The sequence below is a fragment of the Cnephaeus nilssonii genome (genome assembly GCF_951640355.1).
Source record: "Cnephaeus nilssonii genome assembly, chromosome: 10".
Lineage (NCBI taxonomy): Eukaryota > Metazoa > Chordata > Mammalia > Chiroptera > Vespertilionidae > Cnephaeus > Cnephaeus nilssonii.
Genome location: NC_137081.1, coordinates 56,239,478 through 56,265,380, shown reverse-complemented (window position 1 = coordinate 56,265,380; position 25,903 = coordinate 56,239,478). Strand labels below are relative to the sequence as shown.

Here is a 25,903-nt window from a genome sequence, read left to right as displayed (position 1 = left end):
TATCCCAGCTTTGTAATAGTGCCAGGAGCTCACATATGTTCATTCGACATTTATCAGGGATCCAGCCCAGCCTGGATGCAATAGATTAGGTTTAGAGCAGACTGGGTTCACATCAATTAGAGTGAGTATGTTTATTTCATTGCTAAAACTGCAGCATCTTTCATTGATGATTTGATGTCTAAAATCTCATTTTTAGGAGTTCTTTGGAATTTATCCTCATGTGATGCTGTAAAGATGACAATCATTCGAGATGCTCTCTCAACCTTAACAAACACTGTGATCGTTCCACACTCCGGATGGAATAACTCTTCTTTTGATGATGATCATAAAATTAAATTTCAGACTTCACTCGTTCTGCGTAACACAACAGGTTGCCTGAGGTAAAGTCTTTATCTTTTTTTTTTCTAATGAATTCAGTGATTAAATCATAGGAGGGTTTAATTCATTTTGTTAACACCTACCTAAATTTTCAAGTTTGTTTCAAAATGTAGGCCACTAGACTTGCTTATCCTGTGAAGAAAACATCATGAGCTCAGACTAGGAGCCTGAAAGACATTATCTTATAAATGACTCTTCTGTGATTTAGTCAAAGGGCCTTTCAGCCTGAAATTCTGCCAGAATTCCTGCGTTTTCCACTTGACCAGCATTTTTCTGGTTATCACATCCTGATTGCTAATGTTGTAGCCTGGTTTTTAAGTTCAAAATGTGATGGTTAAAGCGTTTTTGTTTTTAAAAGAGTGCAAAGAGGTGTGTGGTTTAAACAGTCATTGGGTTTGATTTGTATAAGTAAATGAAATACTACATGCCCAAATAGTATTTTCCGTCATTATCTTTAGCATGTAGACTCCATAAAGCCTCCCTTAAGTGTACGCAGTATTGCTCATTAGTTGCCGTTCACACTCATGAGCTCAATTTCTGCCCAGTTTCCCTGGCTTACAGTGCCCGGGACAGAGCAGCCTGGTGACGACGAGAGGGGGCTCTGGCCTCAGGCACCTGGCTTCCCATCCCACTCTGAGCCTCAGTATCCTCATCTTTAGGGAAATAGTACCACCTTAGAGTTGTGAAGAATTGGCTTGTGTAAAGTGCTTAGCGTTTCACTAGTATGTGACACACGGTGAACACAATTTGACGCCTAAACATCTCTGCAACGGAGAGCTTGGGAGAGGCAGAGGGAGGCCTGGCTGCTGCTCTGAAGCCTTTCACTGTTGTGACAGGTGACTGTCGGCCCCCTCGAGGGTGGGGGATGGCAAGAGGCAGGATCCTGGAAAACAGGCCAGCTCCCTAACTCAGATGCCTGTGTCTGAAGGCAGCTCCTATCACCTACTGGTCATTTGTGGAAGCGGCATCTCGTTCTCCCCGCACCTGGATCCAGGGAGGCTGCGATTACTCCTCAGCCAGCCAGCCTGCCAGACTTCCAGGAAGGCCCTGGGGCAGGACACACGCCCAGGGGCAGGACACACGCCCGGGCTCTCCAGTGGTTCATGGTTATAAACATTTGTGAATGCCTTCCTTGTGGAATCAGTGAACCAGATAGATTAGATCCCTGCTCGTGCTCTATTGGGGAAGACAGACAAACAAAAAGTCACAGTAGGTGCCATTAAAAAAACAGGGTGGTGTCAGAGTTTTTAGGTGATTGTTTTGAATATCAGATGCTCTCCCAGAAGGTGAAATTTAAACCAAAGATCTGAAAACCCTAAGGAGCTACCCATTTGAGGGTGGGGCACAGGAGGACGTGAGTTTGAGGGTTTGAGGCAGCAGTGATGCATAGCGTAAAGACTCAGGGGCAGGAATGGTCAAGGCGCAGAGTGGAATCAGATTATGTAGGATTTTTTAAATCAAAGACGGAGTTTGCACTTTATTCCAAGTGCCATGGGAAACCATCAGAGGGTTGACTCATGGGAATGGACTGGTTTCTGGCTGTGATGTGGAGAACTGTGTGTGGACAACATAGAGACAGAAGACCAGGCTGCTCAGTGAGTGACCCAGACAAGGTAACAGTGGCCTAGACCAGGCACTGGGGAGAGGTAGGCAGGTGGGGGGTGTTTCATGGAGGGAGAACTAGCAGGGTTTACTAGTTTACTGGATATCAGGGCAAGGGAAAGGGATGATAGAAGGATAACACCTAGCTCTTTGGCTGGAGCAACTAGGAGCACAGAAGTGCTGTGGTTAAGTCAGGGAGGAGAAAGGGTGGAGGGAGAGCAGGTGAGAGTGTTGGCCACGTCCATGTCCATTCTGAGATGTCTAATTAGGTACACGTGTGGTAGTATCCTGGAAGCAATTGGATAAATGGGTCTAGAGATCTAGAGAGAGGCCAGGCTAAATATCCACGTTTGGGAGTTAAGGGTCCATAGACTATATTAAAGCCAAGGAGAGAAGGAAGGGCCACCTGTGAGAGGGCAGAGATAAAGGCAAGAAGGGATCAATGTAGCCCTGGACAGTCCAGAGGGACCCATGGCAGCGAGATGAGAGGAGAACCAGCCGAGAGGGCCAGGAGCTCGTGGAGGGATGCAAGAGGCAGCTGCTGAGAGGTGACAGGAAGGACCACAGGTGACATTACCTTTCTGGCCCCAGAAAAATAAAGATGAAAAGAAAAATCTTAAGATTTGCAAAATCTCAGAGTTAGCCTAAAATCTTGTAAATGGGACATAAAAAAATAGATCTTTCTGATTTGGTATCACTTCATGAAGGCAAACTGATATCAAACATTTCAAAATGGATGAGACCTAAAACAATTTTCAGGTTTTTTAAATAATTGAAAAGATTATAAAAATTACAGCATAAGCAAATGTGCATATTGAACTTGAATGTTTATACAAAAAATGCTGCTTCCTGTGTTCGTCGAGAAGTGTTCATGGCCACCTGCTACATGCAAAACATAATAGTCGCAGGGACTGGAAGGACCTTCAGGCCTAACAAAGCGGGTAATGCGAGTCTAAAATAACAAGCATGACTGACAAACACTGGGAATTTTATGTGGCAGGCAGTTGACTAATTGCTTTATATGCAGCAGATCATCGCTTCCTCACAACAACCCTATGAAATAGTTACTATTATTCTCCCCTTTTAGCTATGAGGAAACTGAGGAGGATAAACCCCAAAATCATTATCTTAGGAGGCTAGAAAGTGGCATGCCACATGTGCAAGAGAGAAGGCTCAGATGCTCCTGCTCCCTTCTTTTTGTGTAGATCATAGGGAGGTAGCTATTGTGAGCTCTCGGAATGTTAAAATGTAAGCCCCAGAATGTCTACTCATACCAAACCCTCATGGCCACCATCTTCTCTCAGGTCACTGAGGTAAGGCTCCATGGCTACCGGTGAGTCCATCTCAGCAGCTCCCTGTGTCTCTCCGTTTAGGAACCTCAGCTCTGCAGGGGAGGAAGCCCGGAAGCAGATGCGATCCTGTGAGGGGCTGGTGGACTCGCTGCTGTACGTGATCCACACGTGTGTGAACACATCCGATTACGACAGCAAGGTCAGTGCCTGCCTGGCCATGGGGGGGCACGATGACAGATGACAGCAGCTGCCTGACACCGCTAGTTGCATGCCATTGGTTCTTTCTGGAATTCCTGAGCCTCTCCTCTCATTAGGCTACTCTCCAGATTAAAGGCGGGAGAGGGGAAAGGGATGATCTCTAAAAATTACAAGTTCACAAGGGACTTGAGAAAGTAGCCCCAGAACAGGGAAAACTGAGTGACTCCATGTGATAAAGGACCTAGCAGTTGCGGGTCCTGACTTTCTCTGTGGCTCCCTGGGCCCTTTGTCGATTTTCCCTGCTGCTGTTCCCTCCAATTCTGTATTCCTCCTGCCAGAACCAGATCCACCTGTATTTGAGTATCTACTGGATAAAAGTTCCTAGCCAGGCACTGTAACCCCTCCGTACACCCACAGCCCGGCTCCAGTACCAACTTCAGGTGCCTCTCTTTACATCCCAGTCTTGGCCCTTCCCCTCCCTCCAATGTCAGGGTGGTCTGTTCCCAGCACGAGCTCCTTGTCCCCCTCTCCTGATTTCTCCATCCTGGCCCTAGCACAGGCATTCTGCTCTTCAGGAGCAGGGACTGAGGAAGGTCGGGAGAAACAGCAGGAGGGACTTAAAAGTATCAGGAGTTCAAGGCCAGCTGGGTACTTGGTGTTCACCGTGGGCGGAACCGGGAGAGCCCTTAAGAAGTCCTTGGGTTGTAAATATGGGTCTGAGAGAGAGAAGAAGAATGATGAGTGGTGGGCTCAGAGAGAAGATGGTGATGGCCAGGTTTTTATTTGAGCCTTGTTGAACCAGGAAATCTGCAAATGAAAATGAAGGAGAGAGCAAGTGGGAAGGGAGCTTGCTGAGCAAAAGCTGAACTTGATTTGAGGCACTCTCAGTGAAGTGACTGTTGGCCTCCCAGTTAGAGATGTGATACAAGCTTTGGGAGCAAAAGACCAAGTACAGAAGGCAGCTTCTCCACAGAGAAAAGAGATCATGGAACTTTGCACAGAGAGTAGGGAGAGTTTGGAGGTGGAAGGAGGAGACAAAGATGGGACTTGGGGGGAGGGCAGTCCCCAGAGAGGGTTGGTCACACCTGTTGTCATGACGAGGACTTGGTGAGGCGTAGGGTTCTGACAGCTCAGCTGCATTTTGCCACTGCAGCTGCCCTGAAGCAGAAACACTGGGCACTTTCTCTCCCAGGGTCTTGCACATTTTAGTTGGCATGAAATCAGATCCTCAGATGTACTGGATGGCTCTGCATTCTGTCCTTTGGGTATTCCGTAGAAGTTCTAGACCCATAATTCTTCCCTTAGACTGTTTTAGGTTTCTGTAAGAAAAGGCAAATCTTTCATATTCTACATTTATTTAATATTATTGGCATTCAGTACAGAAGCATTTTGCACTGATGTGCTGGGATAGTTTTAATTATACGCTGTGTTGGGTTTCAGACCGTGGAGAACTGCGTGTGCACCCTGAGGAACCTGTCCTACCGGCTGGAACTGGAGGTCCCTCAGGCCCGGCTGCTGGGGCTGAACGAATTGGATGACTTACTAGGCAAAGAGTCTCCCAGCAAAGACTCGGAGCCAAGCTGCTGGGGGAAGAAGAAGAAAAAGAAAAAGAGAACGCCACAAGAGGATCAAGTTAGTATTTTACTTGACATGAAACTAAAGTTTCATTCTTCTGGGAGTAAGAAATCACATATTGGGTGAGAAAAATAGTATTTTCATGATACCATTGTTCTATATAGCTGGAGCTGAGCCCATCAGAGAGGGGTGTTTTCCGATGTTGGAGATTGTGTTCACTTTGCTTCATTTAACGTGTGCTCTCTGTCTTTCAGTGGGATGGAGTTGGTCCTATTCCAGGACTGTCAAAGTCCCCCAAAGGGGTTGAGATGCTGTGGCATCCGTCGGTGGTAAAACCATATCTGACTCTTCTAGCAGAAAGTTCCAACCCAGCCACCTTGGAGGGCTCTGCTGGATCTCTCCAGAACCTCTCTGCTGGAAACTGGAAGGTAGGGCCTCTTCTGCCTGTCCAACTTCCCATCTGTGCAGTCACGTCAGCAGCGGTGCTGAAAGGGATATGGTTGTCCAAAGTTTGGAAATGGAGAGATAGCAGTTGGCTCTGGGGATCCAAAGATGAGTATGGCATGGCCCAGCAGACAGATCAAGTCAGGGCAGTGTGGATGTCATAGCTTGTGTGTGCTGCGGGGTCTCGGTGGGGAACATCTATTCCAGCCCAGCAGGTGAGGGAAAGGCCAGGAAAGGGGAGACCCAGAGGCAAGCACAATTTCCTGGAGGGGTGGTGCTCCCCAAAGGGACTCTTAGTTCTGCTGGCAGAACTAAGCCAGCAGAGTCTGAGGTTGGGGTGCAGAGGGAGTGACCCAGGTAAAGGGACAAGAGAAGGAAGGCTTCAGGTGAGGAGAGTGTGAGGAGACTGCGGGGTGGTTGCTGGAGCATTTGCGGGCAGGGCATGGAGTGGCCCTTGGTGGAGCCAGGCATCGCGAGCAGGTGTGACTGCCAAGCTTCAAGAGCTGGGCCCTGACCCACAGACCAGAGGCACCACCAAAAGGGGTTAAGCAGACAAGTGGCACAGGCCGACGTGGGCACTATTGGGTAGAGCCGTGCAGAAGGTGAATTCGCAGAAGAGGAAAGTAGAGGCTGGGGTTTACTGGGGAGCAGGCGAGAGATGCTGAGGGCCTGCAGTAGAGCTGGGGTTGGGCAGCGATGCAGCGAAGGAGAGGGGCCACTACTCCTCTCTCAGGTGCTCACAGAACATGCATATGGTGAGTTTCCACATGACTTTGTTTCCACATGTGACTTCTTTATGAGAATGAAGGTCGTGTCCTGCCATTACCACTTTAAGCGTGTCCTCAAAACTTTTAAATGTCATCTAGCAACTTTCCAGACAGTCCTTGTCGGAAACATTTTCATCCTCTAGGAATGTCCTGACAAGTGTATGTTAGTAGAGTTACTATAATGCTTGTTTTTGGCTACCTCCTCCACCACTACTTCGCAAATGAGAATCTTTTGGCCACTGTATTATCCATGAGAATAAAAAGCATGGCTAAGCCTGCAGCCAGCTGCTGTTATGAATATATACAGATAATTGTGGGCTAGTGCTAAGCCAGTTTGGTTATTTTGTTATTGTTTTTAATTAAAGTGCTAATAGCTTAGCATCTAAGTATTGGCTCTGGAGTCAGAAACCTCAGCTTTGAATCCTAGACCCTCCACTTACTAGCTGGGGCCTCAGATAGCCCTGTCCTTAGTTTCTACATCAGTAAATGGAGATAATACCTACCGCATGAGGTGGTTGTGAGGATTAAAGGAGATTATAAATGTGGAGGACCTACGACAGTGCTCAGCATATAATTATGTATTCATAACATTTCTGTTGGTGACTCAGCAGTCACCTCCAGCTTGTGACTTAAGGATCATTTGATGATAATTTTAAGAAGATAATAGTAATTAAAAGAGGTGTGATTTAAGTTCTGTAGAATTTCATTTCTGGGATCATTTAGTAAATGAAAGTTAGATGGTAAACTCATTTAAAATATGAACAGCATCTAAAATAGTAAATCAAAATATTGGACCCTTGTTAAGAAAACCAGGTAATCATGGCCACAGAGGTTACCTAGTCAGAAGCTGTTTGGGGAGCAGTGATGACCAGTGCTCTGAAGGGAGGCGCTCTGGGCTGGGCTGAGCCGTGGTCTCCAAGGGAGACAGGCGTTGGCTCTGTTGCAGGCGTCAGAGAGAGGCTGATAGAGCTGCCGGCTCTACGGCAGTCATGCACTCTGTTTCCCCATGGAGATTTCATTTGGAAAATAGGAGTATTTGTTTTATATGAAGAATGTTAATAGGATCTTTGAAATGCATTTTTCCTCTTACTTATATTATTGAGATAATCTATACTGTTGGTATTCAAGAGACTGAGTGGTCAATCACATATTTTAATGTTCAAAATAATACAAAGGGCTGGCGGATCTTTGTCCTCAGGTCTTGACCACAGCAGTAAAGTATTAGATGTTTAATGAGCAGCATTTTTCAATTACCCTGAATTTTGAAAGACAATTTGACTTGGTAAAAATGTCAGTGAAAGCTCAAAACAAGATTAAAGGCCCATTTTCAAATGTTACCTTTTTCTGATTTTTTTGGTGTTTCCCTGATAACTTGGCGTTCATTTCCCATTCCTGTGGTGCACAGACTGACTCATCGTTCAGACCTGCAAAAGACTTGGACTGTAGATTTTAAAAAGCAATAGCAGCTGACTAATCTTGAATGAGAAAACATTTTACACAGGAATATACTTACTTTTTACCAATGTACGTGAGTTGTATTGCTCAGTGTTTCTGGAAAATTCATTTTCTTCTGAGGCAGGGATTGTTCCAAGGAATCTCTTTGAAAGGTTTTGAACTCTAAATATTGTCACAGACACAAGAGAGAAAAAGCATGACTTGATGGAGACAGGCTCTCCTTTAATGCGTGCTGATCAGTTATGCCTCTGCCATCCTATTTATAGCCTCTGGACCTGGCTTGGGTCCAACTGCAGAGAAGATCGAGATTCTTCCTTAATCGTGTTTATGTAGCTGAGGCAGCCAGTAATCACTGCCTTCTCTTTTCTGCACAATATCTGGCAGATGGTGGTTTGAGATGTTCAGGCTTTGAGATTTCTTTTTAAATCAGTCATCCTAGCCTATCTTTATCCCAAACTATGATTTTTCTCTTTACTGACACCACAGATTTAATCTCCAATTGGAAAGAAAACATTTAATCTATTAGTTTGTCATTTTTAGACAACAATAACATCTGAGAGCTGAACTCTGTTCTATTTTACTAATTGCCTTGTGTTTCTCACTAGTTTGCAGCGTACATCCGGGCAGCCGTCCGCAAAGAAAAAGGGCTCCCCATCCTTGTAGAGCTTCTGAGAATGGATAACGACAGAGTGGTTTCTTCTGTGGCAACTGCCTTGAGGAATATGGCACTAGATGTTCGAAACAAGGAGCTCATAGGTACGTTCTGGTGACCAGGTGAGCTACAGAGAGAGAGGAAGAGGAACTACAGCGTTTATAAAACTCTTCTTTTGATTTATACAAATATGACATTTAAAATGATTAGCAACTGAGTCCTGGTCCTGTCCTGTTTTCTCGGCAGTTTTGGGTACCCCTGCTGGCTTTTCTTTGTGACCATTCCTTTTCATCAAGAGGCGGGCTCATTAATTAAACCTTAATCAGAAAAGCTAGCATTTTCCATTATACTTTACAGCACTACTTAATAGAATTGATGTCTTTGTTTCCTAAGAAAGTTTCATTTCTTGAGCAACAAGAAAATGTTTAATTCTCTTTTCCTGACTTGAGGCTAATAGTACCAACACTACAATCTTCCTACTTTAAAGAAAAAGAAACCACATGAAAGGTTTGTAGCTTTCCCCTCTCGGATCTGGGTAAATGCTCACCCTGGGCGGAGCAGAGTCACTGTCCCAAGGCCATTTCCCCCCAGGGCAGGGTCAGGCGAGGGTAAGGCAAGTGAAGCACATGGTACATTTAGGAGGCATTTATCCTCACATCCACCCAAGCATAGGGTTGGCCCTTGCATGAACCTGAGAATGAGCAGCTCTTCAAGTTGTGCACTCTGGCTGGCTTAGCTCACTTGCCTCCAGTGCGGTGCCATATCTCAAGCAGAGAGTGGGGTAAAGAGAAGACCAGAGACCCTCCCAGACTTAGGTGAAATCCTGGCTCTGCTGCTCACTGGCTGTGGAACCTGGAGGGTCCTGTATGGAGCCTACTGGGGCTCAGTGCCTTCATCCAAGTTGAAAACTCCCTCAGCCATTCTCTGAAAGGGAGCTGGCGATGCCTGCTCCCCTCACCATGGATCTGCTGTGTAAATGAGATGAGAGGTGAGGCAGTTGCTTATAAACCGCCAAGCTCCACGCCAGTCCCACAGCTGGTGACAGTTCAGGAGAGAGGCAAGGGAAATTTCACAAGACCTTGTGTGGATTCGTGAATATATATTGAAGTAATTAAAACACACCTGCCATTAGAGAGGGAGGGAGACCGAGGTGAAGATGGGAAGAGAGAGAAAGAACAAGGGCAGGAATGTTGACCTTAAAGAGTTGCTGTGAGCATTCAGTGGCACACTTGCTATTCTAAATTATCGCCTAGATTACCCTACTCTCAACACCCCATTTCTTTGAGCCACATCATCCCCACAGAGAGGAAAGGAGCCTCTGTTCGTGCAGTCGAGCGTGAGCCTGGTTCCAGCAGATGTGTCATAACTTACTTCCCACACTTCCTTAAGAGAAATCCTGTCGGTCCCCAAAGAGATTTTTAAAGTTATTTTGTTACATCTGTATTTGAATTTCTTTTAAAAAGCACAAGTGGTTTGGGAATTCTTAATGCTGAAAAATAAAGGGTTGACAGCATAAACCCCATGGCCTGTCATTCACCACAGGGGGAGGCACGGGAGAGCAAAGGTTGCAGGGCCAGCAGCACTGGCCCGAGTCCTCCTGGAAAAGGAGCCTGTCCCTGTACCGAGTCCCCCCCTCTCCCACTGCGTCCTGTGCTGTCTGTGAGTGTCCACGTCCCTCTTAAACTTTGACGAGCATTTTCTCTCTCCACTGATGAGCATTGTTTACCCACCCGGCACTCTTGGACTGGCTCATGAGCCACTTTTTCTTGTTTCCCTATAAAGATTCCTTCCTTCCTTTGAGGTCTGAGTCCCTCCCGGACTCAAGTTGCCCAGCACTTCTGTTCCTAAGAACCGTCCCCTTCTCTGACCCTCCACTCTCCTCGCATCCGTCCCCAGCACTAGCAGCGGACTTTCTCTTCAGAGACATTTTTACAACTAAAGTTTTGTCAGCTGCATACTCACCTGAGTCCAACCAACCCAGCTGTCTGGAGCTGCAGGCTCTAATGCAGGGGTGGGGAACCTTTTTCCTGTCAGGGGCCACCTGGATATTTATAACATCATTTGCGAGCCACACAAAATTATGAACTTAAAAATTAGCCTTCTATATTTGGTCAAACATTTAATTAACTCGCCCCTAATGCCCTGGCAGGGCCAGAAATGATTTTGCGGGCCGAACGTTCCCCACCCCTGCTCGCTTTATCCCAAGAGTCAGGAGTACAATTTGTTTAATGTGGTATCTTAGCAGAATGACAAATTACACGTCATGGACCTTCCGGTCGTTCCTGAGTATTCAGAATCACTAGTGCTAACTTACCATCTGTTCTGAAAAACCACATCTATCTTCGGGCTTACAGAGTCATTGCAGCTTTTCCGCTCTGTGCAACAGTGTGCGCGTGACTCGCCCTGAGGCATGCCGTGTGTGCTCAGGGCCTGTCCGCTGCTCACCAGCCTATACAAATAGGTCCTTCACCAAAGCCCTTAATACCCACTCAATTATTAGCTGAGGGGAAAAACTAAGGAAATATTTACTTGGGCTTCAGTTAATTTCTTTTGTTTGTAGTGCAATTATTCCAGTTTGTCACTTGGTAATTGAAATTGGAAAAGCAAGAGATAATCTCTTTTTGGAGAGGAGTACGAGAAATTGAGTTTCTTAAATACCTCAGTAGCTAGTGGACTCCCCAACCTGTCTTATCAAGAACTTTATTATTGTTGAGCTGCTCCAGGGAGATAATAGACCCATAATTATCTTGTGTCTTCTTTAAAAGAAACGAACACGTTGATATCACTACTGATGTCAACAGCTGGTATGTACTCTCAACTTGATAAAAATGTGGAACTGTACGTGGTTCAAGTGGTGAGATCCAGGAGAATGGAATGAAGACCCTTGTTTGGTGGTCCTACTTTGTCCAGCTAAACCTTACTCAAAGGGCAGCTTTTAGAGCTTTAAGAGGAAGCTGAGGTATTTTTGACACATGAGAATTGAGTCAAGAATAAAATTTACTATCATAATTCCTTTATTTCTTAACTGTTAACGAAAACGGTTGAACTAAAGCAACATGGTTGGTGTATTCAGTTTTATCCACTGACTTACATTTTCTTTCAGCGATTTACAGTAATGTTTTATTAAATCATTCATTTTTTCATGTGCCATTGCAATACATGTTAACTTCCCCTTGTGTCTGTCCTTTTACCTTTCACGGCGGTTCCCCTGTTATCTCCTCTCTCGGCGTTTTGTTTTTATGAGGCTACCCAGCCGCCATCTTTAAAGAACAATAACAAAAACCTTGCACCTTCTGAAAGTAGAATGAAATCTTTTGCATTTGGAAGGTAAATACGCCATGCGAGACCTGGTCAACCGGCTCCCCGGCGGCTCGGGCCCCAGTGTGCTGTCTGATGAGACCATGGCGGCCATCTGCTGTGCTCTGCATGAGGTCACCAGCAAAAACATGGAGAATGCCAAAGCCCTGGCCGACTCCGGGGGCATCGAGAAGCTGGTGAACATAACCAAGGGCAGAGGAGACAGGCAAGTCTGCTGCAGGGAGATGAGGTCACAGCCTCACTCCTGGGGTCGCCCTGTGATAAGGGCCTTTGTCCAGGATATGCTTCCTATTGGAAAGGATGTGTTTATTTCTGCATATTTTTAAATCCTCGCCTGAGGATGTTTTTTCCGTTGATTTTTAGGGAGAGTGGAAGGGAGAGCAGGAGAGGGGCGGGGGGTGGGGGGGAGGTAAGACATACCAATTGGTTGCCTCCCACATGCATCCCAACCAAGACCGTGGATTGAACCTACAACCCAGGTATGTGCCCTTGACGGGAATCAAATCAAGAGTCTTTGGTGCACTGGCCAATCCTTAATCACTGAGCCACACCAGCCAGGGCTATTTCTGCATTTTTTACAGCGGGTTTGCAGTCATGTGGTCCTTTTCCTGCTCTTTTTTATAACACCTCTTCACTTGGTTGTGCCAACCCTGGAAGAATCAGAAATGCATGATGAGGAAGATCTGGGGCGCTGTTTCCCTTGCTCCTTCCTCTCTGCGTCAGGCCTGTTCCTCAAAAGCATCTTCTTGAATCCTCTGTTGAGGGTTGCCCAGAGTGTATTAAACTCACCACTCTGCACAGGGCCTGCTGTGTGGCCTCAGGCTGTGCCCTGGGCTTGTCTCCTACATTTCCCTTTGCTTTTGGGTGACACCTAATTGACAAAGCAACAAAAGCAGGGATTAGAGAACCAGTGGCAAAAATAGAAGGTTTTTGTCATGGAGCTATAGCAGAACTATGAATTGGGCTTAGTATCCAATCAGAGTCTCCTTCAAGGAAGTGGGAAGTGGGGCTGCTTTCGCAGCACAATAGCACAGCAGCCACTTGAAGTAAAACAGCCCTGGTCTCCCTCTCCCTCCCTCCACCTGCTCTCTTCTCACAGCACTGACTCCCCCTGTGTTATTTATGGCTTTCTCTGGCTTCTGCTCCCCCTGCAGCAGGGACTTGGTCTTTTTGTTCACTGCTGTATCCTCTGCATCAGCAAAGCCTGGCCTATAACAGGTGCTCAGTAAATACTTATTAATTGACTGAATGGCAGTGTTAGAACTTATTCTGTCTTGTCTGGTCTTTTAGTTTATACTTTTGAAGGATTTTCTAAGATGTAAGAATTATGTTACAAAGTATATTCTCATCCCTCAGAAACTACACCTATCAACATTAACCGTATTTCCTTTCAGTCCTTTTTTAATGAATCTTTATTCCATCCTATCTAATAAAGAGGGAATATGTTAATTGACCCTCACGTCATCACAAAGATGGCGGCGCCCACAGCCAATAAGGAGGGATATGCTAATTGACTGCCCCGCCCTCAAAGATGGCAGCGCCCACAGCCACAAGATGGCGGCACCCAGTCTCCTCAGCCCCGCCAGGGCAGGTACGTCGCAAGGCCAGGTCTGCCCCCAGGCGGGCCCGGCTGCTCCGCGTACCTGCCTCCAGAGTTCCCCAGTCCCCTCAGACCCCAGCCATGCAGGGCCGGCCTGAGGTGCAGGCAAGCCTCGGGTGGCAGCTGCCCGACCGCCTGAGGCTCAGGTAACCAGGGCCGGCTGAGGCTTGCACTGCCGGCAGTGGCAGCAGCAGAGATGTGATGGGGCATCACCTTCCCCTGATTGCCGGGTCACCTCCTGCCCCTGAGGGCTTTCGGACTGTGAGAGGGGGCAGGCTGGACTGAGGGGACCCCCCCCCCCTCCAGTGCATGAATTTTCATGCACCGAGCCTCTAGTTAGTAATAAAAGCACACAGTCATTTTTATTTTAAAGGAAATGAAATGTCATAGATAAAGCTAAGATCCATTCGTTAACTCCCAGTCCAGGTCCCTCCCCTCTCCCTGAGGTACGGTAATAACTTTTTGTGCTCTTAAGATGTTGTTAGCCCAGCCAGTGTGGCTCAGTAGTTGAACATCAACCTATGAACCAGGAGGTCACAGTTCGACTCCTGGTCAGGGCAGATGCCCTGGTTGCAGGCTCGATCCCTGGCAGGGGTGGGGTTGGAGGAGCCGGGGGTGCTGGAGGCAGCCGATCAATGATTCTCTTTCATCATTGATGTTTCTGTCTCTCCCCCTCTCCCTTCTTCTCTGAAATTTAAAAAAAAAAAAAAAAATATGTTGTTAGCCTTCATTTGTGAAAGACATACAAAGAAGCTGGGGAAATCCTGAACCAGTACCAAATCGTGGTATCTTTAAAAAAAATTATTACCCAATCTAATCATTTTCCCCCAAAGTAAGATATTCAGAAAGTCCTAGATCAAATCAAGTTGTCTTCCAAACATATCATTACCTTTCCTTCTTCATTCACCTGCCTTGTCTGCATGTGGTGAGTGGATCACACAGCAGCCTCTGCCCTCGGGGAGCTTACGTCCCAGGGGTGAGTAAGAGCTAGACGAGGTGTCAGTTGAGTGAGAAACACACTTGGATGGTGCTGAGTGGTCTGTGAGCAATAAAATCAGGGAAGGCGCTAGGGGATCACAATTATAGACAGGTGGCCAGGGCAGGCTTCAGGGGGACAGTGCCTGAGGGAAGCGGGTTGGGCAGAGGGCGTAAGTGGCAGGGCCCTGAGATGGAGGGAGGAGTGCCTCGTGTGTGATGAGCAGCGGGAAGCCAGTGGGACTGGCACAGAGCCCTCAAGAGGAAAGAGGAGAAGAGAAAGGACCAGAAGTAAAGGACCTTGTGGGGAAGCTAAGGACTGTGACTTTTACGCTGAGTAAAACCGGAAGGTGTTGGAGAGTGTTCAGCAGAGGAAGGATACGATCTGACATCCCTAGAAGGAATCATAATGACAGACCCTTCCCCCAGGTGGAGACTCGTGGGGCAGCACTTGGGGTGGTGAAATAGTGGTCGGTTCTTCATGGGTGGAGGTAGCATCAGTGGGATTCACTGAAGGGCTGCGTGAGCGGCACGAGAGGAGGTGAATGTCAAAGGATGACTCCAAGGTCTTTGGCTAAAGATAGGATGGAATTGCCACTTAGCAGCATGGGGAAGCTTGCGGGAGGAGCGCGTTTTAGGGAAGGCAGGGAGTTTGTTTTGGACTCCACCTGAATGTCTGGTCAGCAGGAGAATATGCTTGAGTTGAGTTCATCTTAGAGGTCCAGGCTACAAATGTAAATTTGGGAGTCATCAGTGTATCAATAGCATGTTTAGAGGAGTGGCTGAAATCAATAAAGAAGTAAATGTAGATCGAGAAGAAAAAGAGGCTCAAGGGCTGATGTCCCTCTTAGTTAGAGGTCAGAGAGATGAGGAGCCAGCAAATGGGCTCATTCAGAAGAAAACCAGGGGCATGTGGTACCCCAGAAGCCAAGTGAAGGAGCTGCTTCAGAGGTGAGCACATGTCACATGCTCCTGCTCCATCAGGTAGGACGAGGGTCAAGACTTGCCTGATTGAGAGAAGGTGGGAGGAGATAAATTAGAGATGAGAATACATAACTCTTTCTAGAAGTTGTGCTGCAAAGGGAAGCAGAGAAACTTCCTTGCTTTTCTTGAGAGTCAAGTTTCTGCTCATAGAATTTGTCTCTAAAGATACCTAGCCTGGCCGGTTGCGTCAAGGTGTGTACCTGGCAGGCTCCTGCTTTGTCGAGTGTTGCGGGTATGAGCCAGGCATAGGTCGGCCTTCCTGCCTGTGTCCTGCTGCTAATACTTAGAGACAGGGAGGTGAATAGCAGCAGGAATGTCAGGACCCACTGAGAGTGGGATTGTCGGGGTTGGGGGGGTAAAGACCCTGTGAGGCCATCGCGGTGTCTGAAATTTCATCTGTTCATTTCTTTGAAGTATCTCCTTGCTCTGTGGTCCATTTTGAAAACATAAAATATAGAAAGGCTTTGAGTGGATTGGTTTGACCTGGTTCTGCCCTTGACTTGTCAGGAACACCGAGCAGAGTGAGTCTTGGTGGGAGGAGGGATGGAGGAAGACAGGTGAAGGCCCTGAGTTTGCCTATACTCTGCCCTTGCTGGTGACCTCAGCCGCCGTAGCAGCAACATATCCTGTTGTTGGGGGTGGAGACAGCTTGCAGCCTGCTCGTTTCTTTTCTTCCCCCGCTTCGTGAGAGTGTAATTGGGGAGATAAGGAGTGAAAGAGGCCATCAGATTTTAGATCCGTGATATACATTCAAAGTCAGTTTTTAATGTTAAAATGAATTCTGAAGAATTCATCCTCACGCCTCAGCACGGCTCCACCCCTGGTGGGGGATCTGAAGACCTTCCCGGAGGCAGGAAGCTGCACTTGCCTCTTCACTTACTGTCGAGGCCACGGATTTACAGACACAGCCCCCGAGTGAAATGCGGCGCCTGGGAGCGGTGCTCACACAGTGCCTGGGGTCAGCAGTGTGTCTCCAGAGAGGGAACGTGGTAACGGACCATGTTTTCTGAATCAAACTTTGGAGCACATATGTACGTGTAAACATTTGTGGGGTAAATGATAAGGCAGTGAAGGTGTTTTATCAAGGCCTAATAATGGAGGGGGAGAGACATTAAATTAACTTGAGAGGGTCCTCAGACACTCAGGGTGTGTGGTCATGGTCACATTAATCCTAAAGCCCCAGCGAGGTCAGCCCCTTAGTAGATGTGGGGGAGCCTGGGGGCCCCCCATGGGGAGGCTGAGAGACGCCCTCAACTTAGAGGTCACAGGCTCCACCAACCCTAGTTTCTCACCGCACAGCTGACTACCTGGGAGCCTCGCTTTGGTCCTTGCCACCCCTGAGCCTAACCGACTCCCAGATGTGCCTGACTCTGATGGTGGTTTCTAGCAGCGTCTTCTGTGCCCTCTGTCTGGTCCTTGGAGAGAGGGCCTCCTGGCTACTGGTTTATAGCCTGAATCTCTTCAGGTGCAGCCTGAGGCTGTGCCATCCACACCCATTAACATCCACACTCTCTCCTCAGATCATCTCTGAAAGTGGTGAAGGCAGCGGCCCAGGTCTTGAATACATTATGGCAATATCGGGACCTCCGGAGCATTTATAAAAAGGTAACTTACAGGAATAGCTCTGGCATAATTAGCATTCATCAGAGTGCACATTCGTAATCATTTATTGTAATGAAATGTCATTATTCATTTTGAGAGGTTTCTTTTTCCGCTTTGACTCCACAGGATGGGTGGAATCAGAACCATTTTATTACACCTGTGTCGACGTTAGAGCGAGACCGATTCAAATCGCACCCTTCCTTGTCTACCACCAACCAACAGATGTCACCCATCATTCAGTCAGGTTAGTCGGTAAACTCCCTCCTTGGTGAGAGAACATTATTTCTCAACCAGAGAAGACTGTGCATAGCTGGTTAAGCCAGTCATATTCAGACACTCTGCTCTTCCAGCCTTCTTTGGGAATTACATGAGACTGTAAGCAACAAACCCACTTTCCAAGTCCTTTCATTTTAAAAGTTTATGCAAGTTTACTCCAACTACAATGCATAAAAGTATCCCAGGGTCCCAGTCCTTTCCCTCCCCCAAGCTTCACTGCGTTCATGAAGGGGCCCAGCAATCTGCATTTTACAAGCTGACCTGGGGGTGCAGGTACGGGAAAGTGGAGGAGCACAGTTTGAGAACCCCAAGTTGGTGCCTGAAAATGGTTGCCCTGCCTACCTGCTGGTCGTCAATTTGGAATCTCTTCCAAAGTGATCTTGAGTTTTCTGAGTGAAAACTCTTAACAAACAGGGTCCTTTAGACAAGATCTTGACACCCACAGCCTGGGAGAGCTGTGGTCTCCTCTGCCTTCCTCACAGTTGACCCTCCATCCCCTGCTGTGTTCAGTCCCCAGTGTCAGGACTAATGGGAACAGACCCTCCAGGTGTGTTTACAGGAAATCCCTTTGATTTGCTACATACTCATCGGTTGTGTTTGGGTAGAAAGAATGATTTGAGACTCAGACTAATGTTTTTTTACATGTAAGGACAGAATATTACTAGCAAGCCAAATCAGTCTTATAAATTTAATTCTTACCTATATGAAACAGAAAAAATAATACCTTATTTGACTATAAGTCTCTCACTCAGACATATCAATATGATTAGTTGTATTCTGCCACTACAGGCAGTATTCTCATCTGGACATACGTGTCCAAAAAGACTAATATATGACCAGTGGTTCTTGTCACATAAATGGACGTCCCTACTCACACTAGGAATTGTTTTAAATTATCTATGCCTACTGTATATGGTGTATATTTATATCTTAGTTTTTAAAATATGAGTTGTCTTCAGAGAGACCCATGCTTGGTTTTTTCCATCCATGCTGAGCTCCCAGGTGGGGCCCGAGGCTGTCTTCTTTATAAAAATGCTGAGAATTACTTCGGGGCTTAGAAAAGGGGGTGCCAGGGGAAGAGATTGGGCTGCTTAACAGAAGGCATATGTACAGGCAAAGGGTCATTTCAGATAGATGAAGACGAGTTACTAACCAGTGCACTTGTTTTGGGGGTCTCTGCAACACTGGACAGCGTTGGCGAGCCCCCATCCAGGTTCCTAGGTACCTTTCTGGGTTCTGTTCAGCTCAGGACTCGTCACCCATCCCTCAGCTAGTGTGGTATCTGCTTGTGGGCACATCTGAAGCCTCGCTAATGTCATTGTGGAGGCAGGTGGGTGTGCTGTCTGTTCTAGCAGCTTCTAGAAAGAGCATGGGGAGCAGCACATGGACACTGCCCAGGAGTGCTCACCTTTGTGTGACACGGAGCAACCCCGAAGTGAAGTGACTTTTAAAGGGACACTGTGAATGTCGGTCTTTCTCTGAAAGCATCAGCGCAGCAGAACTGCTGGTGCCCGGTCCCGCGCCATGCTTTCAGGTCCAGCAGGTGAATGGGTGACTCACCTATAATTAACTTCAGCGCAAGCAAGATGATTTCTTACTGAGAGAAAGGAAAAAGATAAGCAGTGCTGTCCTTTTGTGCAAAAATGTCCAAAAGGAGACCCGTGGGTAGATATGCTATTAAACGTTTGGCCCACCGTGAGCCTCCTGATAGCTGGGCTTACTGAGTTGACATAGTTTCCCGGGCAGCCAATCACCATAAAAAGAATGATAAATTTTATGGTCTGGCACTCTTATTCAGACACATTTAGAGATGCAGATATTTTTGAAATAATTAGAAATCAAAATATTTACTTACTCAAGAGCTATACATAAAGGATAATAGACGGGTGTTTTACATGCAGCTGAGCTGGGCTTATACTTCGCAACTGTAACTCTTGCATGGCTGGCTGGTCAGTTCTCACCCAGTTTCAAAGGCCCGATGGAGTCATCGCGGCCGCTGCTGGGGCCCTGCGTGATCTGCGCTGCGCCTCTGACTGGGCAGTCGCAGCTCAGCTCCTCGGGCGTTGACAGCACTGCGCAGGGGCCGGCCTGCAGGTCGCCTCCCGGTGGCTCAGGGCCGACTGCTGTGCACTCACAGCACCACTAAGAGCTCATTTAGCGCCATCTGCACGGCACTTCTAATTACTGACCTTTGTTTTTCCAGAGCCACTGACAGTCTGATTTCTTTCTCCTCCTCTTTCTCCCTCCCTCCTCCTTTTGCTTCTCTCTCCCTTCAGTCGGCAGCACCTCCTCCTCACCAGCACTGTTAGGAATCAGAGACCCGCGCTCTGAATACGATAGGAGCCAGCCACCTATGCAGTATTACAATAGCCAAGGGGATGCCACACATAAAGGCCTGTACCCTGGTAAGGTGCCGTGGGGTGTGTGATAGAGTACCTCGAGAAGCTGTGTGTTTCCAGCCCCCCGCCGGCGGCCTGGACAGGTGCCTGCCCTGAGTCGGTCCCCCAGCAGCGAACCGTGTTCCAGTCTCTCCATTTCCTGCTTTGGGGGCTGTTGCCTTTTCTGCTTGTTTTCAGTTAAATAAGCTGAGGTAGTGGTCTGGTGACCACAGATAAAAAGCACACTGCACCCAGATGAGACGTGAGTTCTGGCTCGCCCACCACGCAGTCCCTTTGTTCAGCCCCCTTCCTGCTCGCCAGCAGGTCAGAATCCTGAACTCCGGGCCACTGTGCTGGGCCACCTGTCCTAGACCGGCCTGAGAATGGAGAGCAGTCTCATTTACATTTTCATGGGAAAGAGTTTGAATAACAGTATATAATGTGATTCTCCTCCGAGTGATTTTTTTTAAGAATAACAAAAATTAAAATTAAAATTATTAGTATTACTATTGTATGTCCTATTCCAAAAGCTGTGCTTACACTTGACTGAAAGGATGCCAGCCCCGAGGGTTACCAGGATTTCATATCGTCCCTGTGCCTGGCTATCTTGCATAGTAACTACTTTAGATGTTTCAAAAAAGGCAGTGTGAGCTATCAAAAAAAAAAAAAGTACTCTTTTCTCAAAAGACCAGTTTATTAAAAAGAAATAAATAAAAGCTGATGGCAACCTAACTGCTGGGGGAACAGTCTCTGTTGTGCTGTTGTCATTAAAATTGTGATTTCACAGGACTGTTTGCTAATCGACTATTGTTACTATGGCAATTAATAGCTCAGAAAATTGCAGATGCTACATTTCCAGCATCCAGCTCTTTGCAAAGGAAATGCACATACAAACTGAAGTGCGCTGCTACTTCAGATTTGCAGCAGCCAGCTTTATTATAAAGATTGCCTCCATAGCATGCGCACCCTTCTGTATCTTCTTTGCTTGCTTCAATAAACTAATTTACCGCAATTATGTTTCATTTTCCTCATTAAAAAAAAAAAAAAAACTTTGCTAGCCTTAGCAATAATAGAAGAGTAACCTGTGACATCATTGGCATCAGAGTCTACTGTGGACTCTTAAAAGACAACTATCTGATTGCCAGGTGTTTTTTTATTTTAAAATGTGCTTAAATGTGGCAAACCCAAGAATATGCCTCCATGTAGTCAGACCGCTTAGAACATGCCTGTGCCTGCTCTTTCCAGGTCCTGGGGTTTCGAGTCAAAGCTGTTCTGAAGGCGTGGAGCTTGTTGTAATGTTCCCCTTCCCCCATCAGACCCATTGATTTTGGTAAAGCACACACGGCCTGCCCATGGGTCCCTAGCAGCCCTGGGGTAAGAGCAGCCAGGCCAGACCCAGGAGCCCACTGTCTCAGCGTGTGCTGGCCCCGGGAGGCAGCCTTGTCAGGGACACACCAGCCCCACTGCAGGGAGCCCACGCCGCCTAATGACCAGAGTAATGAGCACTAGTTTTAATTTCATAAAATATTTTCTTACAGGCTCCAGCAAACCTTCACCAATTTACATCAGTTCCTATTCCTCACCAGCAAGAGAACAAAATAGACGGCTACAGGTGAATTTGCAATATCACTTTTACAGAAGGCCAATTAGCAGGCATCAACACAGTAAGGGGGCCGCGCCGTTGACTTACCAGAGCTGGGCCAGCACGGCGGGGCCCTGGGAGCTCTCTCTGGGGATCTCCACTCCTCGGAAGCTCATCATAGTTTAAGCAAATCACTTGCACAGTAGCCTCATGTCTTGAGTATCCGTATCGGTGCTGCTGAGACCACCGTGCCACTGATGGGAACCTGCTGGGAAGCCTTTGACTCCTATTCTTTGCCCAACAATTTCCTTTCCCCCTTTTACTTTCCCTTTGATCTCTAAAAGCTCTCCCATCCTCTGGGTGGGGAAAGGTTGGTAAGCACACTTCATCCTCTCATCTCATTGTTCTATTTTGTGCACCTCATTCTCCATCTCCATGACTCCCTCCCCACGAGGCTTCCAGGGTTTGAAAACACTCGGGTTCGTGGCCAGGGCTCTGTCAGTCTCAGAGGTGAAGGTGGACTCCGCCCTGCTGCAGGGAGCCCCACTCTCCATCACACTGGGTGCATGGTTGTCACGCTCAGTCTCTGCTTTCACGGGGAGCCTGATAGTCGTTTGGGTTCTTCCTGATGCCGTCCACCTGGGTCATCTCTCCTCCTACCTTCTACTAGCACCTGAGCAGCTGGGGTTCCCCAAGCAGCCTGCACCCTGTTTGTCAGATGAGGGCTCTCTAAGCCCTCCCTCCATTTCATTATCTTTTCTCTGGGGATGGAGGAAAAGGTACTTCCCAAGTTGCTCAGAAGTTATGCTGTAGTTTTTTAGTCAAGAGAAATAGCCTCAGAATCAGAACTCTAACTTAAGTTAAAAAGAGAATTTAGCTCTGAATTCCATATAATGTTGGACTGCATTTAGTTGCAGAATATGAGTTGATAATCCGTGTGGTAAATTTGTTACATCTTATTAAAGCGGGGGGGGGGGGGGGGGGGGCGGGATTGGGGCATGGTCAAGAGGAAAGACAGACATAAGAAAGACATGACAGTTTTTCTCCAAACGTCTTTGAAAAAAGTAACGTGAGATCAGTGATAAGACAACACAGGAAGAAATGGGAGATGCCCTGTGTGGATGCACATGTGTTCACCTTGCTTCTTCCTAGTCCTCTTCATTAGCCCTGGCCTAGGGAAGTCTTTCCTTTAGCATCGGATTTGTTCACGTAGCTCTTGTAATTTTACTGCTCTCCTGCCTGGAGATTGCTTATTCTTTTAACAGTATAGCAGGGTTTTTAAAGTGTAACTACACATTTCTCTAAAATTGAGGGATGGACTAAATTTTCATCTCCAAAGTACATGTTTTAAATTAAAAGAAGGTTCTACAATTGTACAACTATCTGAAGCCAAAAAATCCACCCTCCAACCAAATTCATCGTGTGTTAATGGTTCCCCTGTATCAGAGCAATAATCAGGCCATCCTTCGGCTGGGCAAGTCTAGGTAATAGGCCCTCCACAGCGGAGCACAAACTGGGCCTCTGCGGAGGGAGGTAGCCTGGGACTATCTTGGGCTTTTCTGAGACATCAGCTTGTAGAGGCCTTGGGACAGGACTTGAGCAGACTGCAAGCCCAACTGTCAACGTAGTTCAAATCCTTCAAGTCCATTAGGAAACATAGTGTGTTCCAGAGACAACTTTGAACCTTAAGCTCACAAATACTGAATATTGCTTTCAAAATACGAAGCAGGAAGCACACATTAATTTTCCTTAAACATGTTATTTCCAAATACTGCTTTGATTTATTTGCTTTTTCATTTTGTCAACAGCATCAACAGCTGTATTATAGTCAAGATGACTCCCACAGAAAGAACTTTGATGCATACAGATTGTATTTGCAGTCTCCTCATAGCTATGAAGATCCTTATTTTGATGATCGAGTTCACTTTCCAGCTTCTACTGATTATTCAACACAGTATGGACTGAAATCGACCACAAACTATGTAGACTTTTATTCCACTAAACGACCTTCTTATAGAGCAGAACAGTACCCAGGGTCCCCAGACTCGTGGGTGTAGCCTCAAGATGCTCAGAGAGGAACTCTTTCTTTCTAGCCTTGTTTGGATTGAAACGAAAAGTCCGTTATGCTGATGTGCTGATGAAATGTGAAAGTGACATGGAAGGAACGAGTGAAGAGCATTTATTTTCTTTTTTGAGGAATTATCAGGGAAGTGAGGAAACCTTTGAGAGAGAGAGAACTTTCTAAGCTCTATTTAGGTGTTAGATCTAATTACTTGTAGATTCTGTAGTCTGGTGAAGGTGTGGGCGATGTGATGAGAGATTTGAGAAATGGGTGAAATGAGATGGGGATGTGTAGGTCAAATCAAATTAAAGATGATTTTTTTAATGTGAATAAAGTTATGTTCTGATAGTTTGTACAGAAAAAAAAATAAAATGGATGCCCTTCATGTTTTATTGCTATTACTAAACGTCGAGATTGTATGCTATTATGTCTTGTAAATTTCTTTTGTTGGTGTAAATATGGAAATGCCACATTGGTTAAGTGCCATCATTTGTAATGCAGTGTGTCATTTGAAAAGAGATTTGAAGAAACTTGACAGCTTAAAAAACAAATGGGAAACCCAAGAAATTGTTAGCAATTAAAGACAAGCTACAGCGTTTGTTTTCAAAATGAATAGTGTACTTTTGAAGCACAAAGTCCAGTCTGGTATAGCAGCCCACGGCCATTCCCTGCCTCTTTCCTAGGACACTTCACTGCCATTTTCTATGCACATGAAAGAAAATAAATGTGGAGATTTCATCCTTGGAAATTTGTTCCCTGTTCTTTTTTCTTTTTTTTTTAATTTTCTGTGTGTAATACAGAAAAGCAGATTTATACATGCAAATCTAATTACATGTTGGAAACAGCTTAGATATAGCCAACTATTTTGGACTTTTCCTAGTTTTGTGCAATTAGTAGACTTTGTGGGATAGACCCTACATCCAAGAATGAAGCTGTGAGTTCTCCTCCTCTTTATCTATCTTAGTATTTTTATTTCTTGGGATCTAATGTGCCTTCCTGTTTTATCATGCAGGTTTTTTTTTCAGGCTGCCATATGTATTTAACACAACTTTTCACTTAAATCTGATAGCCTGGCTGAAACGAAATTGTTAGACTTTTCTGCATCATTTTTAAGAATCAACAACATAAGAACGGTGGTTGGGCACTTACTGGTTGGCACCAATGTAGTAAACCTAAAATAATTATTTTACTGAGTAATTCCATGAGACACAATAATTCCTGTGTTAGAGACAGGCTGGGGAAAGCCCACATACTTGATAGCAGGAGTCTCAAAAATACCCAAACAATGTTACTTGTAAACTCTCTTCCACCTGTGGAGACCTGCCCCAGGGGGCCCAAAGTCTGAGGCCTTCCCAAATCTTGCAGTTTTCACCCTGGATCTTCCTTGGAAAACAACCCATATGGCAAGTCAAATCCAGAGGTGTTGACTTATTTCGGTACATCCTGCAAAGAAGATACAAATCCTACATTAAAATGTGTAGCTTATATTTGTGAGGATATGGAAAAACAAAACAAAAGAAAAGTGCTTTCTGCTGAATGGACTACAGCCCAAGATCAGGAACCAAAGTGAAATGGAAATCGAGTACAGGCAAGTCTGCCAGTGGGGGGCTCTCTGATGTGCAGGTTTCTGAAATGATACCAGAGCCAGTTCCCACTGTCAGACTGTCCAGGCACCCCTGGCCTCACATGCCTGGGACAGAGCTCAGAAAGCAGCATCTAGAAGGCAGAGGCTGCCAGATTTCCCCAAGGAACCAGCATCGGGACTTGAGATGCCTGGTACCCATTTGAGCTTTGCATCACTGACTTTTCTAAACCTGATACTTTGTGGATGGGTTCCAGGCCCTGACTCGAGGACTCAGGAATACGAAGGAAGCTGCAGCTGGCCTGAGCGGGTTGACAATAACGGACTTGCTTTTAGTGACCGCATGAGTCTGGGGTAGCTTAGTGGACCCAGGCCCTCCACTCTCACAGGCAGCATTTCAAAAACTGATCCAAATTTGAGTTGCAAAGAACTCACTTGGGCCTCCAGCCAGACCTAATGGGGCAGGGAAGAGGTCTGCGGGTGACGAATGAGCAAATCAAAGCCCTCGAGGGCTCCTCCCTTGTGACCAGAGAAAAGAAACTGCAGAAGGAGCCTGAAAGATTAAAAAACTGTGCCATTGATCAAAAAAGAGGCCACTCTTCCCTCTAAGCCTGCTGAAACGAAGCTGACTTTTTATTGCTACTCACCAAGGAGCCTGCAGAATTCAGCCCTCAGGAAGAGGCCTGTGGTTCTACTCATCAGGAGTTAACACTTCCACCCTATCCTGAAGGTCAGGGCTGAACTGAGCCCATGCTAGTGAGCTAGGGTGTCTTCACCCTACCTCGCGTTTAAGTCACCTGGGCAGTATTCACAGTGCGGAGGGGCCCACCCTGCGCAGTCAGAGCTACAGGCGGTAAGTCCAGGCTCAGGATTCTTGAGAAGCCCCCTGGGTAACTGCAGTGCTGTCCAGGTAGAACCACCTGGCCTCACCATTCCCTCACTGCCTTCCTGCTCTATGACCTGAAAACTTAGTGGTTGGGGTTTGGGGTGTGGAGTTTGCCTGGAAGGAAGTTATAGGGATTTGGAGTGTTAACAATTGAGAGCTTAGTCTTGGAATGTCAGAGGTGACTTTTTAAAATACGTTTTTATTGATTTTAAAGAGGAATGGAGAGGGATATATAAAGAGAAACATCAATAAGAGAGAAACTGATCGGCTACCTTCTGCATCCCTTCCCCCCTAC

At 46.5% G+C, this 25,903-nt stretch overlaps 1 protein-coding gene across 12 annotated transcripts in view; it reads left to right on the top strand.

The window, feature by feature from the left end:
* PKP4 (plakophilin 4) overlaps positions 1 to 24,226 on the top strand; it is a 237,556-nt gene extending 213,330 nt beyond the window's left edge. For 2 of the 12 annotated variants that reach the window (XM_079782899.1, XM_079782900.1), the window contains exons 12-22: positions 197 to 380; positions 3,354 to 3,471; positions 4,911 to 5,102; positions 5,300 to 5,473; positions 8,317 to 8,467; positions 11,691 to 11,886; positions 16,761 to 16,845; positions 16,969 to 17,086; positions 19,395 to 19,523; positions 21,035 to 21,108; positions 22,887 to 24,221. In XM_079782899.1, the coding sequence (XP_079639025.1) occupies positions 197 to 380; positions 3,354 to 3,471; positions 4,911 to 5,102; positions 5,300 to 5,473; positions 8,317 to 8,467; positions 11,691 to 11,886; positions 16,761 to 16,845; positions 16,969 to 17,086; positions 19,395 to 19,523; positions 21,035 to 21,108; positions 22,887 to 23,135 (1,670 nt within the window). In that variant the 3' untranslated portion in view covers positions 23,136 to 24,221. Of the gene's footprint in view, positions 1 to 196; positions 381 to 3,353; positions 3,472 to 4,910; positions 5,103 to 5,299; positions 5,474 to 8,316; positions 8,468 to 11,690; positions 11,887 to 16,760; positions 16,846 to 16,968; positions 17,087 to 19,394; positions 19,524 to 21,034; positions 21,109 to 22,886 lie in introns of all 12 variants that reach the window. The other 10 variants (XM_079782903.1, XM_079782896.1, XM_079782901.1 and 7 more) reach the window with 10 other exon arrangements.
* The last annotated feature ends 1,677 nt before the right edge of the window (positions 24,227 to 25,903 follow it).